Source organism: Phragmites australis, chromosome 4 (genome assembly GCF_958298935.1).
Source record: "Phragmites australis chromosome 4, lpPhrAust1.1, whole genome shotgun sequence".
Classification (NCBI taxonomy): domain Eukaryota; kingdom Viridiplantae; phylum Streptophyta; class Magnoliopsida; order Poales; family Poaceae; genus Phragmites; species Phragmites australis.
Genome location: NC_084924.1, coordinates 45,556,359 through 45,573,274, shown reverse-complemented (window position 1 = coordinate 45,573,274; position 16,916 = coordinate 45,556,359). Strand labels below are relative to the sequence as shown.

The following is a 16,916-nucleotide window of genomic DNA, read 5'->3' as shown; positions in this document are numbered from 1 at the left end:
GCAAATTATATTGTATACTTGAATGTCCATACGTTACAACAAGAGTCGCAAAGTTGTACATAATAATATTGTTGACACCTCTAAAATCAGCCATCATAGCCGAAGTATCTTTCAAACAATAATATTGTTCATATTATTAAAGCACTGCAAATATTAAAGATACTATTCTGAACACTAAGGAATCAATAGACGTCTTGCTTAGGTGCAGGAACCACAGCAACCAATGAAGAAGGACAAATAGTCAAATTAAAAGTCAGAACAAAGTCTAGAACCAACTAACGATGGGATTTGCAATAATGTGTTCTATAGAATTCCCTTCTGTGAAAGATTATATGATTGCAAGCATGTATACGATCATCTTCTTAGTACACACTATCATTTACACTGAATTGCTATCAAATACACAGTGATATTTGTATTAATGGTGTTTCGGTTAGTGCTTTACGCTTCAACATTCACCTTTGTTGTATGTACAAACGGGCAAACCAATACACTACAAACTAGTTCTACTTTTTATCTTGAATATGAAAATAGTGTGATTTACTTTTCCGTTATCTAAGAGGTCCTAATGTTATAATATCAATAGGTTTTCAGGGATTTTCTTAAGTAGGACAACTTTGGCGGCCTGGCTTAAAATTTGTTAGAACCAAAGAAACAACACATCTATCTCTTACACCAACAACCAGATCCTTATTCAAATTTGCATTCTGTTAATTGTCACATTGTATTATCATCAATACATCATGCTGGCCACTGAAATAATCCTGGGAGCTTGAAACCATTATATTTTATCTGGTTTGTGAGTGCAACATCATATTATGGCAATTCATATGATTTTTTCGGATAGTGTTGAGGTAACTATACAGTCTTCCTAACTCCCAACATCTTATGAAATTTGGACAAAAACAGCTAAAGGAATCAATATGGTGATTAAAATATGCATCACAGTGCGAAACACTCACCTCCATTTTTGCAATTCATCTCCATCCTCCTCGTGGTCGTCGGTGCCAAATAGAGAGAGAGGGAATAGGCCCCGCGACCTCTCCTAAGAGGAAGCGATGGATATGGGCGTTGGTGGCGTGGGCTGTGCGGACGCATCTCGCTTGGATTCGATTGGACTCGTCATGAAGTCGCCCCAGTTGTCATCGAAGGCGGCGGGTCAGGGATCGGCGAGGGGTGGCTGGGGTGCTGGTGCGGAGGAGAAGGTGAAATCACTGAAATTGAAGTCGTCGTCGAGGAAAGGTAGAGGGAACGCAACAGTGTCCATCGGGAGGGGAGTAGCGTGGTGGCGTCGGCGTTGATCAGTGGCTGCGAATGTTAGAGCTGTTGATTTGATGCTAGGCGGTGAGGGGGTGCGCAGGAGGAGGGAGAGGGGGGTCGGCAGCGTGGTTAGGGCGGGTGGGTGTGTTGGGGAGAGGAGTGCGGGTGGAAGGAGTTTATCAGAGGGAGGGAAGCAGAGCGAGGGCGTGGGATTGGGATTGGTGGTGCAGAATACGACCCACATGTCAGCACCGAATCGAGGGGTAGACGTGGGAAAGACATGACGTTCTATCTGTCTTAGAACTAACACTACATTTTTTTTTAAAAAAAATTATGTCTTCCGAATCGAGGGGTAGACGTGGGAAAGACATGACGTTCTATCTGTCTTAGAAATAACACTACAACTGCTATTCTTAACCGTTGGATTAACGCGGTACGTCCAGCTGATGGCTGACTTGTGATCTACAGCCAACCGGTCCGCAAAGCTCTCCATTCTCCAACCCCGCGCGCACCCAATGTTCGAACTGCTAGCGCTCGGACACCCAATCTAAACATAGTATTGGACGGTTCCAGATTAAAGGAGCAAGGTAATCAGCTGTCTTCCGATCAAAATGATTCTCCTAAACGTCTGCAGGACTAATTAGTGAGCTACGTTTTCAATCTATGCCTCCATATCTCCATTTCTTCATGTGCCCTCCCTCCTCCCTCGTGCTCCTCGCCGCTCGTCGCTGCCGGAACCGACGATCCTGAGCTACGTTGCCTCCGGATCCGACGGTCCTGAGCCACGTAGCCTCTCCACATCCAGTGATACTGGTGCTCCTCTCGAACCACACCGTTATGGAGGACACCATCGTGCTGAACCAGCTCGACACTGCCATCTGTCATCGTCCTCTTCATCAACCAGGAGCCGATGCTTCTTCTGAAGACACCGCCACTGGATCTCCATGCAACACCACGTTGTCGTCCACCTCGTAAATTTGGCCGCGTACACGCAGAAGAAAAACCTGGAGTCAGAAGCCACTCTCATTAGCCGAATCTAAGCTAGGCAATGCAACGTCGAAAGTTAATTAATACAACATCAAAAAAGAAACAATACAACATCGAATAATAATTAGTGCAACAATAAAAAAAAGAATCACTGCAACATCAAAAGATATTTACCGCAACATCAAAAGATATTTACTGCAACATCAAAAAGGAATCGATGTAACATTCTAAACAAAGGATTGCAACAAAAAAGACAGTTGTAACATCGAAAAGTATTCCCTACGACATCAAAAATTAATCGATACAACATTCTAAACTAAGGACTGCAACATCATGTATAAAATAAATCGCTGCAACAAATTAAATCGAAGGACTACAACATTCTTATCACAAAGGGATAGTAAAAGACGACTACCACAGAAAAGTGTTTTGCCATAGAAAGGAGAGGTCGTCACTACCACACTCGCTAAGGTGCTCAGGGCAGGAGGAGTCATAGCTGCCGCTGGAAGAGTCACTGTTGCCACACTCGTTGAATGGCGTGGATGACACAAGGCCACCGAGCTCCTAGCCTTGCTCCCATTGCCTCGTCACCCCTGACCCTATGGTATTGTTATCTAGTATTTATTTCTAATTACCTAATATTACTTAATTGTCACTCTAATTAAGCTATATATTATTGCCATCATAAGAGTATTTATATAATTAATTAATTAGGTTAAACTATTTTAAGAACTAATTAATTAATTATTAAAAGTGTAATTAATTAATTAATTAATCAATTACTAAGGTTAAATTATTCTATCATCTTCTAATGATTGATATTTATTTATTTAACATCTACACTGGTTAAACTTATTTCATCAGTTATACTCAGATTAAATCCTATGAATTAAAGAATGAAATAACAATTACTTCTAAACATTTAATTAAAAGATCAATTCTTTAGTTTATTCTAAAAACTATTCTTTAAATAATATAATGATTAAATATATATTTATGCTAGATTAAAATAAGCAATTAATCTATGATTACAACCTAAACATGGTTATCGAAGTAACTAACTCAACTTTATTTATTAAAAGACGAAAATTAAATCAAGGTTAAACGTCGCTACACGAAGTAAATACCGAACGAGAAAATTAAACGAGCTCCAAAAATTACAAGATTTGGCGAAGAGATAGATTATGATTTTAGAGGAATATCGGTGATAGAACCGCTAAAATTGGAGTTAAAATGGAGGAGATATGTCGTCGAAAGTTTTACTGGAAAGAATAATCCTAAAAATCGAAAAATGGCATTGTGCTGCGGATTCGGTCCACAGAATTGGTGAACCATAGGGGACTTTGTGAGGAAGTGCATGGTGCACTAGTTTTTTGGACTTGGTTCATGGCTTGGTGGACTCGGTGGACCGGAGGGAGCTCATGCAGTCGGTCTGTGGTGGACCAAGGCCGATGGAAATGTCAGCCTGGCCAGTGGGGCCCACTATTAGTGAGGGGAGGAGAGGATAAGGGAGGGGGATATTTTCCCGGGTTGCCTCACTATAACAGAGAGAGAAGCGGAGGGAGAGTGGGCGGTGAGAGGGAGAGGCGGCACCGGAGGAAGGAGACGACGGTCGGAATGGGGAGGTGGCTGGCTGGAGATGGGGCTCACCGAGAGGGAGAGAGAGGAGAGGAAGGCCGAGCATGGCAAGGCTTACCGGTGTGAGAAGCTTGGTGGTGCCGGCGATGTGAGAGAGGGCGGCACCGGTGAGGTGGAGGTCGGAGGAGGAGGGCTCGTCGACCGCAGCTTGTTGACCGAGCAGCTAAGCGGCAGCGCGCCAGCGGGGAGAGACCAGGACGGCACACGGGAGGAAGAGAGGGAAGCAGCGAAGGGACAATGCGGCGGCAAGGGCCAATTACGCGAGGGCGGCGTGGTGAAGATGGAGGCTGGTGGGGAGAAGACAGCGTTGGAGGGGGAACTGGCCAGCGGCGACGCAGTGGCCTTGGCTGAGCGGCGTGGCAGCAGCTGCGTCGAAGGCTGCGCGCATGGCGTGTGTAACATCCTGAGTTTAAGCCTGCCAATTAGTGCAAATCTCACTCCAAATTGAAACTTTTTAGGGTAAATTAGGCTGATTAAGGTTAAGAAAATAGGAGTGTGGATGTATATATACAAGTATATGTATACTTTCGTAATTGTGAGTTATGCTAAGTTGCAGCAGTATTCGAAGTGCACTAGGATCAAATTCAAAATATACTTTTAGATTCTATTCAGCGCAAATCCAAAAATTTAGTTGGATCCTTTGGTTCAAATCGTCTTGAAAATCTCGATATCCAAGTTCAAATATTCAAAATAGAGTTGTTGAATCCAAAGTCAAAACCAAATTCAAATTCTCCAAATTTGAATTATTCCAAAACCTTTTCTTTCTCTCCTTCTTTTTCCTCCTTCCATTTTTCTTTTTCTCCCTGGGCCGGCTTTCCCCTTCCCTCTCCTTCTTGGCCCAGCTGGCCAGCTCGGCCTCCTCTCTCCCACGCGCTGCGTCCGGCCCAGCTCGCTGCGTCGTATCGGCCCACTCACGCGCGCGCACTCATACGCCCTCGACGGTCCGCTGAGCCACGCGTCGCTGATCCGCCCGCACGCGTCCGCGCGCCTCTCCTTCCTTCTCCCCTCCAGCGCGACGACGACATCGCCGGTCGCCGTCTCTCCGGGAAATATCTCGCGCACGCCCGACCACTCTCCGCAGTCCCCGCTCACCCTCCGCTCTCTCTCTCTCTCTCTCTCTCTCCCTGCTGCCCATGCCTCTGCGCCGTGATTTCCGCGGCCCACGCGCTGGCCGGCGCAGAGTGCCCATGCTCCGGGGAAAATGGTGGGCGCCGGCCGCCACCTCGCCACCGACGTCCCTGTGAAGCCAGCACGTGAACCGCCTCCCCGTGCCTTCCCTCCCGTCTATAAGTAGAGCAGCATGTGCTTCTCTCTCCCTCCTTTTCTCCACTTCGCCGCGCCACCGTACCACCACCACCGCCATTTCCGCCGCTGCAACCTCGCCGTCACCCCTTCACCGTCCACGTGCCGTCAAGGAGTTTCAGGACACTACCGCCGTCTCTGTGCCGCTGCTTGTTCACCGGAAGCTCGACTGGAGCTCGTCCGTGCCAATAGCCGAGCTGCGTTGCCGCCATCTCTCCGACGAATCGCCGACCGCCACCTCGCCCGTCGTCATTCCTGCGCTCGGTGAGCACCCCAAGCCCTAGCACCCCCCTCCTAGATAGCGTGTAGGTGTCCTCGCGCTCTCCCTTAGCTTTTCACCGTGCGCCGCCGTGTTTTGGTTTCCGCCGCCGCAGTTGCGCTCGCCGCCGGCATGATTCTGCCCTGTGCTGTGATCCGGCCATCGTGCCATATGCTCTAGAGGCGTTAGGCCTCTTTTCCTTGCAGGATTGGCCCCTCTCCGTGCGGGGGAGGTGCTGTCCAGTTGCGCCACGCCGCCATCTCCTCTCCGGCGGTGATCTGGCATCGTTCTCTCCGCCGGTCGCCGTCGAGATGATCCTTGCCGAGTCCGCCATGTCGCTTAGAAGCCCGGCGATAACTCATAGTCGTGAAACTCCGGCGAAAACTCGATCCCGGCGAGCTTTCCAGTGCTGCGCCGCCGTGATTCCTCGCCGCCGGCTTGTTTCCCCTCCGCTCCGCCGCTCGGGCGCGTTCGCGCGCTGGCGCGTTCGCGCAAGCCAACTGGGCCATGTCTCGGCCTGGCCAGCCGGCCTGGCTCGGCCCAGTGGCTGGCTAACCGGCCTGGCCAGCAGGCCGTGCATCGTGGGCCGGCCCAGCTCCTCTGGCCCGTTAGCTAGCCAGCCCAGACCTGAATGGGCCAGTATTGTGTAGTTATTACTGTGCAGTCCAAGCCCGGCCCAGGCCCATCTAGGCCCAAATTCGGCCCAATCTGAGCCCATTAGGCCCACTGGGTACTATTCATGTGGGTCCCACCTATGAATAGTGTCATTTCATAATTTTCCGATTTAATTTTATATTAAATCTTCCGGGAGCCGTAACTACTCCGTTCTGGCTCCGATTTCGGCGATTCTTTCGCCAAAGTTCATCTAAAATCAAGATCTAGTTATCTGTTGCATTATGATGTTTGTTAAGGCTCATTGGTTTTCCATTTGGTGTGATTGGTTCCTCCCTAGTATAGCTCGTTAATGGTCGTAGTCGCAATTGCAGATCTGCCAGAATTCTGTGAGTGCTGCGCGGGAAGCATTAGAAGCGAAGAAGATCCTGATTACAACCAAGATTTTGAAGAAAACTCCGGAGAAGGCAAGTCCTATTTCCTTGATCATATTGAACCTATGTTTTCGAATAATATATATGATCAACTAAAATCAGACTTATTATCGCATGTGCTATATATTGCATTTCTTTCAAACTACTTGTAGTAGTTAACCCTATCAACACTGCCATGCCATACATGTTATCATCCAGAATACATATCACCCTAGGAATACCTGTTGTTACATATATTAACAATAGACGACACCTTGATATCTAGCATGCTTAGGATTGAATACATCTCCTCGAAGATGTCGCTTTTAAAACACTTCTCTTCGGAGATCAATTTGCTGTTATCAATGATAACTCATATACCATGATTCCTTGATGGTTGTGAATTCCGTGATTGTGGTGAAATCCTTGATGTCGTGTGGGACATGGAAGGTGATGTGTAAAAATGGGTGAAAACTGTTTTGGCGCGGGCAGGTAGAGTAGTCCTCCGGGGAGGATGCTCTTGGGGGCTTGAGTTACATGATGGTATTCATTGCCCGTGAAGATGCCTAGCCCGGCCGCTTAAGGACCGAGTCTTGCGCCGTCATGCTTAGACACCCCGTGCAACCATGCGTCCTGTATGGGCAGGACTTGATTTTTCTTCACTGGACTGAGTTGGGCATCATACCAGGAGGCTGAGAGCAACGAGCAGCCAGGGGTCTATCTGTCCCGCTGTTTGGAGGTTCAGGGACCGGCTTAGGCTTAAAAATGGAGGCTGACCTTCGGAACATGCAGCTCTGGAACTTGGCGTGTCTCGTGGAAAAGCCCGGCAGGAAAGGTGTTTGGAGAGTCTCGGTATGATTCGCTCCTCCGCTTGCAACGGTTGGAGGCTGAGCATATCGTATGGGTAAAGCTGTACAACCTCTGCAGAGTGTAAACCTATTCGAATAGCCGTGTCCACGGTCATGGACATGCAAAGCATTGACCTCACTTGAATAGACTCCTGGTGCGTGTGTCTTGATGAGTGAGTGTGTGGACTAGATGTCCGTGTGATGTGGTTCCTGGCTCGATCTGCCAGAAGCTGTGTGGTACTAGAGGTACACCAGATGTGATAAAAGGGACTGCGGAGTGAGGTATAGCCCCTCCCAGGACTAAAAACCCCCAGATACAACTTGTTACCCTGGTTTTGGTTTTAAAACTATTTCGAAAGCTTGGTTACATTTATTTCAAATGGTTAACAGTGGAGAATATAACTAGATACCTGCATAAAACCTGCCTTACGCTTAAAACTATGCCATAAAGCCTTATCCTTCAAATATCCATTATGCATCTATCAACCCCTTTGAAGTAGTATAGGACTTGTTGAGTACCTTTCGTACTCACTCTTGCTGTCATTCAGATGAAGAAGCCGATGCCAACTTCGCCGGAGGAGAAGCCAGAAATGAAGAATAGTATCTAAAGTCGCGTTCGCACCCTCGTTGCTTGTGGCTTGGGCTTTTGTTCCGCTGTGTGCTTTGATGGCCGCTAGGCCAGATTTGTAATATACAGTATGGGTTGTAACCTTTTGTACTCTAAACCATATTATTTATGCACGAAGTTTGACTGTGATATTATGACTGTTATACTGTGCGTATCAGCTACTTGATCCAGGGACTGATACAGGAGGCACAGGGGTCCCGGGTCCAGGGACCTGACAGCGTGGATGCGTACGGTGGCACGCTCGGGATGACGTGGCATGTGAGGGAGAAGAGAGTAAGCTCACCGTGATGATGCGGTGACATGACACGGGTGGCGGAGCTGGCTGGTTGAACTTGAGGCGGCCCATGGTGGCTCGACGGGGAGCAGAGCGGCAGGATCCATGGTGGCGGCGACGTGGCGCATGTGGGAATAGCGTAGTGGAGGTCAGCGGCACTGCGCACGTCGACCCAGTGGTGATGGCAACACGGCGATAGCATGCACGGCTAGGCGGCGGCGGCTCAGCGCACACGATGACAACACGGTGCGATGGAGCTGTGGCCCAGGGCGTGGTGGAGCTGCTGCTGTGTGTGTATGCTTGTGAGGAAGCTGGTGTGTGTGCTTGTGTGAATGTATGTGGTTGCTCGGTGTGGAGGTGAGAGTCTTGCAGGTGAAGAAAAGGGAGGAGGAGGGGAGCAAATTGGTTTTGCCTCCCAATGAAAATATCAGAGGTCGATATGGGGAGGAGGTGGCTGGTGTTGTTGCATAGAGAAAAGATCAGAGAGGGGAGTAAGGGCTGGTGTGAACACTGGAGAAGCATGACGGCAGGGTGTTAATCTTTTTCTGCCCATGTGAGAGGGAGATTAGAGAGATGAGAGAGTGAGAGAGAGAGGAAGGCACATCAGCACATGGGGCGGTGGCAGTATGGGCTTTTGCTTGTGAGGGAGAGAGAACAATGAGGAAGGAGAGAGTGGGAGAAATTGAGAGAGAGTGGAACAGATGAAAGATCTCAAAAGAGAGAGCATTTGAATGTAACCGAATTTGTAAAGTAGATTTGTAAACTTGATTTGTAATTATTCAAATCATTAATTTGAATTTGAAATTAGGTTTGGAATAATTCAAATAAATATATTTGAATTAGAAATTGGATGTACGATGATTTGAATTACGAGATTCAAACTTAGAACTTGATTCAAACTGATTTGAATTTAATTTGTGAAGCAATTGAACTGAAAGGTATTTGAAATTGGAGATTGATTCTAAAAGAATATTTGGAGTTGAATTCAAAAGAAATGAATTCAATTGGATCTCGAGATGAAAGAATCTAAAAATTAGATTTGAATTTGAGAGATGTTCAAATTCGAGTCGATCAAAGTTAAATGGAGATAATTCAATTGAATTATTGAATTATACATTTGAGCTGGATTGGAAGATCGATTTTCACGGATTGATATGGAAAAGGAAATTACTGAAAGGAATTAAAACGGGTTTGAATTTTGAATCGCCACACAAGAACCATAAGAACAATTAAACCAAAATATATATGATCAATTTATTACAACAATTAATTTAGAAATTAATTTAGTGAACTTTAGAATACTTAGCCAAAATAATATATTTGAACACACACACATACAGGTATATATATATATTCAAATATATATTTCCTCATTTTATATTAGTTTAATAATTAGAAAAAATAATTTAGAGCGAATTTTGCTATTTTCTATAATTCTAAAACTCGGGGTGTTACAAAAGGCTTTGTTCGCCTCCGGAATGAAAGAAATCAAGAGTGAAAGCCTAGCTCAAGTGTGACCGAGCTTGGAGAGAAAAAATGTTGAGAGAGATCTGGCTCAAATGCTACCGAGCCCCTCAACGGTGATGTAGGAATCTCTAAAGGAAGTGTCTGAACTTTAGAAAATAAATCTTGTGTCTCCTCTTTTGTTTCCTTGTTTTTGTGTTTTTGCTCAATATTTATTCATATTTCTCAATCTACTTGCTCGTGTGAAATTGATTGTATGTTCTTCGTGCATCTACTTGAATCATCATTTGGAACACACGATTTTATTCAGTTTGAGATAGAACTCCTGAGACACTATTTAATTTTAGTTTCGATTTCATTCTCTGCTGAACCTGGAGGTTCTAAATTTAACCTGGATACTCCAGATACTGTACAATCAGATCTGAATCTGGAGGTTTCAGGTCAACCCGGAGTATCCAGTGAACAATATTTTTAGGATTTTCAACTAAAGTTTTTTTATATCTTTTGCTAGTTTTGAATAATCTTTGTTACCCTAAGATTATATATTTTACACTTATTTAAGTTAATTGTGCACTAGCTGAGCTCAACATATTTAGATTTTACTTTGAAAAATCTGTATTTTTCGCTGCAAGTTTAGATCAACGATAAAAAAGAGACGATTTTTTGTAAAATTGCATATTCACCCTCTCTAGACGATATCATTATCCTTTCAGGTCGAGAACAAGGGTCTGCCATAGGGGTGGCAACCTACCTCATGACGCTATGCGTGGCTTTGTGGGCTCACGGCGCCACTAGGAACTTGTGGCCTGCCCGCTGATTTGCGGTGCTATGTGGGCTTGTGGTGCAGGCCAGCCTAACGGGTAGGCCGCCCGCCCTGCCCCACTTGCAAGCCTAAGATGGAAGCAGGCCCATTAGAAGCTTTGCTTGTTAAATAGACACTGAATTATGCAAAAGAATGAATTGGTCATTGCCGTACATGGATGATTTGAAGTGGTTGGGCCTTTTATTCAAAAGACCGCCTCTGCCCTGTGGTCGTCTACGGCCGCCTCCACCACGCCCGCGGCCACGGCCACGCCGCTGCTGTTGCGCGACGAGATGTTGGCGGAGAAGCACGTCGCGCATGCACCTGCTTGTGACGCATTCTGTGGCCCGAGTTGTAATACGAACCAAACACACTCTAAGCATCTTTGTGAATGTTATACGAACCCATGCAGTGTAAACGAAATCTTTTCACGTCTCGATCGGTCAGCTCTACCAATTCATAGGATTTTGGTACGAATTGTTAACAGGTAATAAATTTGCTTCCGAAATGCTTTTCTTTTCGATGCATCCTGTGATCGTGTAAAATGGCAGGAACAAACGGCATTTTACATCATGCTGTAGTGTCTAGCGTCCATTCTATCATTAATTGGGAATGCATATGTTTTTACTGAAAAAGTAACATTCATCAACAGATAGCACCAGATACCACAGAGAGAACGAAAAGGTTGTGGATATGTGCTAGCATTACCATGGGAGCTAAAAACATGTGTTTCTCCCATTCAATAGATAATCATGTTGTTCCATTTGTTCTGTAGGTATCCTAGAAAACTGACAGCATTTACTTTGCAAACCGTGGAACCATTCCATGGAAGCTAGCAGCAAGAAAAAGCTGGGGAGTTACATTGACGTGTTGCGAGGGTTTTGATTGGTGAACATTACCCTGTTATATGCCCTTCCCAGCAATTTCGCAACTTCGTAATTCATGTCTTATATACAACTTTTGTTTGATGTCATGATCAAAATGACTCTCAAATAAAGAAGTGCAGAACACTAAAATTTGATCAATTTCTCATTCTTCAGCCACAAGAGCGTCTCCGACAAACCTTCAGTTAAGTTTCTCGGAGCATAGCCCAGCTCCTTCTTGGCTTTGTCACATGAGTATGCCCATTGATGTCTAAGACAACGCACTCCCTGCAATATGCACATTATAGACCAACTATATATTAACCCAAAGCATGGTTTATGTGCAAGTAATAAACTTGATTTTTTTTTTAAAATGGAGAATAATTGACATACAGGGTAACTGATAAGGGGGGTCTTTCCAGTGATGCGAGCAACAAAAACTGAAATCCACCCATATATTTCAAGCAACCAGAGAGGTAAGTGGAATTTGGGTGGCTTTGAGTTGGTAATCTTAGCAGCCAAATTGAAAATCTGCATGAATGACATGTTATCTCCAGTAAGGAGATATCTTTCGCCTACTCTGCCCTTCTCCATAGCCGCTATGTGCCCACTAACTACATCATCAACATGGCAGAAAGATTCTCTATCATACCCTTTTCCTATGTAACCAGGTAGACGCCCATTAAACCTTTCGATTAACTGCAAGAAGATCTGTTTTTGTTAATTCAAATATAAATGCACAATATTTTTTGTGAAAAGAGAAAAAAAGTAGATATTTGGTATGTTCATGGGCAAAAAAGCTATCTTACAACGCGGGAAATAAGATTTCCAGTTGTAAGTGCTCCAGGGCCGTACATAACACCTGGGTAGACAACGGTGATTGGCACCCCCTTCGCTGCTGCCTGCAGTGCCATATTATCTGCTAGAAACTTTGATTTCTCATACTCTGTGCAAAATGTTTTCCCTCGATGCATCTGCGATTTAAAAGCGATTCAACTATGTTACAATTTGCGGCACTATCTTCCATGTAAATGCCTTTCTGCATAAGTGTGGAAAATTCAAATAGCATGAGTAATCCAATTCAATATAAGGAGCCTAAGTTGGAAATGATGACTACAAGTCAGCTGGATGTTAGTGTATCAAGCAGGGTTGTTCTACAAGGGGCTGAAATATGTATGGGTAGATTAAAATACTTTTGAAACAGGGCCTATAACTAGACGGCTAAAGATTTGTACATTATAGAAAATCCACTCAGACAATCAAATGAAGCAAGTAACTATGCCAGCCTTAGCATTAGTGTCTGTTAAATCTAGCAACATATATGTGAGATATGGTAATACATGCACTTCGAATAGAACCCATAGAAGAAAGTCGTTGAGCCAAATTTATTCCTTAGGAAACACCATAAGTAATTTCATGGCAATATTTTCAGGTTGGGAAAGGCAAAAATCGAAGACAGAGTTCAAGAATACAATTTTATACCTGTGTCTCATCCGCGACATAACCATCGGTTGGGCCAATTGCGAAGTATGACGATGTGTAAACTATCTTTTTCACTGTTGGTGTTCTCTTGGCAGCCTTTAACACATTCTCAAGCCCCCCAACATTGACCTGTTAATCACACCAGAAGATGCGTTTTCTTTATGACAAATGCACATGTTCATTTATTATTATTTTCATAAACAAAGTGTGAAGGTTGTCCCATAATTTCCCAAAACAATAGGGCATGTGCGAATTGATAACAGCCCCTTTTTTGCGGGAAGGGAGGATTATGAAGCTTAATAACAGAAACCGATGTGCCATCTACCAATAAATTGCCTAAGCCCTCAATAGCCCGTTTAGGAAACTTATGCGCAAATATTATACCAATCCAATTTTATCTGCATTCCAGTTTCATGCACTGTCTCGGGGTCTTCTCAATTATTTGATGCCTTTATGTCTTTTTCTCTCTCTAAAAAATAGTACCACGATGAGGAATATGTGGGCATAAACAATGGTAGCAGCAATTAACTTGAGAATGGCACTACAAAACCTAGAATTGGATAAGAGAACCGTTTGGCATATGATATGTATCATTAGCAACATATGCATCTGTTTTTTTTCGAATAAACAAAATCATCTTATGTGCTTCACAACGGCCATTTTTTATGTAAGTACTTGTGCGGTTTAGGTCCTACTGTGAAAGCAACCTTTTACACATAGATGTGCAAAAGGTCTTTGGCTTACACAGAGTAAATTATAGACATAGAGTGTATAAGACACTAGTTAAAATTTTATTTTTAAGTGGTCTTTATATATAGTAGCTCATGTGGTAATCTATAGTTTAACAAGTGAAATATTCAAATCTTAGTATGCTAGCTTGAGACATCCGGTTATATTTATTTTGGATCCCCACTAACCGGCGCTAGGTGGAATCTCCTATCTCGTGCATGAGAAGTTGGTGTGCACGTGTAGAGACCCATGTTAGTAACAAAACTTACAGTGTAAAAAACGGAGGGGTCGGGGAGCCACGCCTCAACGGCCGCGGCGGCGTGGAACACGGCGTCGCACCCGTGGAAGGCGGCGACGAGCGAGCCCTCGTCGGTGACGTCGCCGTAGGCCACCTCGACCGAGGGAGGGAGGCCGGAGACGTCGACGCCGCGAAGCGCGAAGGCGCGCACGTCGTGGCCGGCGTCGGCCAGCGCCGCGCACAGGCGGCCCCCCATGAACCCCGTCGCGCCGGTCACCGCCACCCACATGCCCCGAGCCCGGCTAGACTAGCGCCTCACGCAACCGCGAGCTGATCCGATCCAAGTCGCGCTGCACGGCACGGCACTGCACACTCCTGCTGCTCGAAGCCACCAACGTGAGCTTTTATCATTAGGCCATCTTCAGCAGAGGAGCATTTTTCAGATTCGTCTGCTACAGTAACATCAACACTGTAGCACGTACTGTTCACGTACTGTAGCAGCTCCAGAAGAATCGATACCCAATGCTACAGTGCTGCGGGGAGGGAGAACGAACATCAACACTGTAGCAACACTGCTCACGAGAAATTGATAGTGGGTCCGGATGAAGAAAACAATATCTGTACTGTAGCAACGCTGTAGCTGTACTGTTTACAGAGGCTGACAGCGGGCCCGGAGAGAGGAAAAAGAGGAGTAGAAAGTAGAAAATAGGTTAACTAATGGAGATGAAAAAAATAAGGGATGATGTAATAGTGATAGCGGATGCTGTAATAGTATTTTTGAGAATGAAAATTTAAGGTAGCTGCTGGAGATGGTCTTAGAGGGATCCGCCCCGAGCGGCACGAACCGGCCTCTGTCTAATCAACTTATGAAAAGGGGCCCACCCAACCTCCAACTCAAGCCGACGGCGGTTTTTGAGCGGGAACACACGGCGACTGCTCGAGAGTCGATCAGAAGGGAAATTTTCACGTGGATGTGCACCACGGCCTATTACCACCACTGTTTTTTTAGGTTAAGATTAACAAGACCATCTCCAAAAAAATCAGCATCCAACTGTCATATCCTTGTACCTGACGATTTACCGCTCGCCTACTACCCCAAAAAAAAACTCCAATAGAATCGGCAAACTTGTTTTTTCACATCTACAGGGATGCGGGCTACGTTCGGAGATGGCAAATTTGCCGAAGGAAAATGGCACCTGTATCACTGTGCATAGCGTATACACGTGGATCCGAGAAGAGGAGGAGAGTAATGGAAAGGAGGAAATAGGGTAGCTGTTGAAGATAAAAAAAATAGAGGATATTGTAATAGTGTTAGTAGATGCTATAATAGTGTTATAGATGATGAATTTTTAGAGTTTCTGTTGAAGATAGTCTAATAATAAAAGAATTGTAGAACTTATGCGTGAGCCAATAGATGAATAGATATATTTTTTCATTTAGAAATAGTAACATTTAATTAAATAATAAGAATATCTAGCGTATAAAAAATATATAACTAGGTTTATAATTTAAAATAATTTTATAATATATAAATTTTATAGCTATAAATATATTTTATGAGAAAACTTAGTTAAAACCTAACTTTAAAGATCAAGCTAAAAAATACGTCTATTATTTCTGAACAAGAAAATACGTGAGAGATATAGATGAACGAAATTAGGTATCCGCATAAGTGATGTGGAGTTACCATTTCAAAGAGGTTGGTTCGCCAACCAGCACACCAATAATTTTCAATAGTCGTGCCTAGACGATACGAGTGCAGGGTTTCCGGACCCATAACTACTTTATCTTCTTTTTTGAAAGAGTAAGTTTCACAAAATTATAATTATTTATACCTTTGTAATATATAACTATAACTTTTGGATTATATTTCGCAAAACTATAACTACTTCGATCCTTATTAACAATAATTATAATTTTTTTTTACTATGTCTCACCCATCAGCCACACATATGTCACATTTTCTGATTTCATCTGTCAACCACACATATGCTAAAAATTTATTATTTGGTTTTGAAATAGTTATAGTTATGTGAAATAAACTTGAAAAATTATAGTTCTACATTATAATAATACAAATAGTTATAATTTTATAAAATTTACTCTTTTTGAAACGATGCACACCCACGTTGCGAAGTCACACTAGTCGAGTCCAAGATGAACCGTGAGCAAGTCGCGTGCATGCCCAGAGCAAGAGCTCACCTGGCGCTGTCATACATCCACACCAGACACGTATCTTCCTCACCGTGGTGCTTAGCAACATTGTCTTACTTGTCCGTACTTTCACTCGTGGTGCTTAGCTAACGCACCAGGAGAAGCAAATGCAATTCACAAAATAAATTTGGAATCTATTCCATCGCGAATTCTTCCGCTTCTCACTAGATCTGATTGACAAATTTTTGTTTCGCAAAAGCAGTATAGTTCATATAGGAGCAAAATCAGAGAAATTTTGTGCAAATGCAAATTCGAGTACATCGGTGAAATTTTATAGAGCAAGTTGCATATTGGGCTGGGTGTGCCTCCGAATGAGCGGGGAAAAAAAAAATCTTCCTCCTTTGTTGATCGTCTATCTCTGCTCCTCTTTTTTCTAGCCAGTTTCTGAAGTAAAACATCTCATCTCCCCCATACAGCTGGACGTATATTCCTCTAAAGTAAATGCACAAGATGATATTATCATTGACACATGAAACAACTTCTTTAACTTTATGCATCAGCGGTGACATCACCTGTGCAATGCCGGCATGTCATACCTAAGGTTTCAAAATTAGATTCAAGACCGATCACTGAGCCCCAGCGATTTCTTCGATATTTACGGTTTTCGATAGTAATTCGGTGGAATTAGGTAGAAATTGATCGAATTTCGTCAAATCTTTAATTTTTATGAATTTTGAATTTGAATTTAACTGAAAATCGATCGATTTCTGAATACGAACCGCAGCGAATTAATTGGTAACTATGAATATAGAGCGGTTACCAACGTATTTTGAAACCCTGGACCTGCCCCCAACATTTACCTCTTTACCCCGCGGCGTCTCCAACGGTCAATTTCCTCTGCCCCATCCCGGCCTTCAAAACCCCAAGCCGTCTCCCCCATAAACCCTCACCCTCCCCCCAACC

General features: G+C 44.1%; 1 protein-coding gene across 3 annotated transcripts; it reads right to left on the bottom strand.

Moving 5' to 3' along the window:
- Window positions 1–11,199: 11,199 nt before the first annotated feature.
- Window positions 11,200–14,184, bottom strand: LOC133916795 (uncharacterized). 3 transcript variants are annotated; one of them, XR_009909538.1, is made up of 5 exons: window positions 13,831–14,184; window positions 12,833–12,961; window positions 12,160–12,324; window positions 11,387–12,049; window positions 11,200–11,319 (listed from the first exon to the last, which is right to left on the bottom strand). XR_009909538.1 is itself a non-coding variant. In XM_062360639.1 (5 exons), exons 1-5 carry the CDS (start codon window positions 14,086–14,088, stop codon window positions 11,498–11,500), a joined length of 999 nt encoding a protein of 332 aa, XP_062216623.1. In that variant the 5' UTR covers window positions 14,089–14,182; the 3' UTR covers window positions 11,200–11,497. The 3 variants fall into 3 exon arrangements, 2 of the variants coding, with proteins under 2 accessions (XP_062216623.1, XP_062216622.1); XM_062360639.1 differs by having other exon boundaries at window positions 11,200–11,638; window positions 11,744–12,049; window positions 13,831–14,182; XM_062360638.1 differs by having other exon boundaries at window positions 11,200–12,049.
- Between the last annotated feature and the right edge of the window lie 2,732 nt (window positions 14,185–16,916).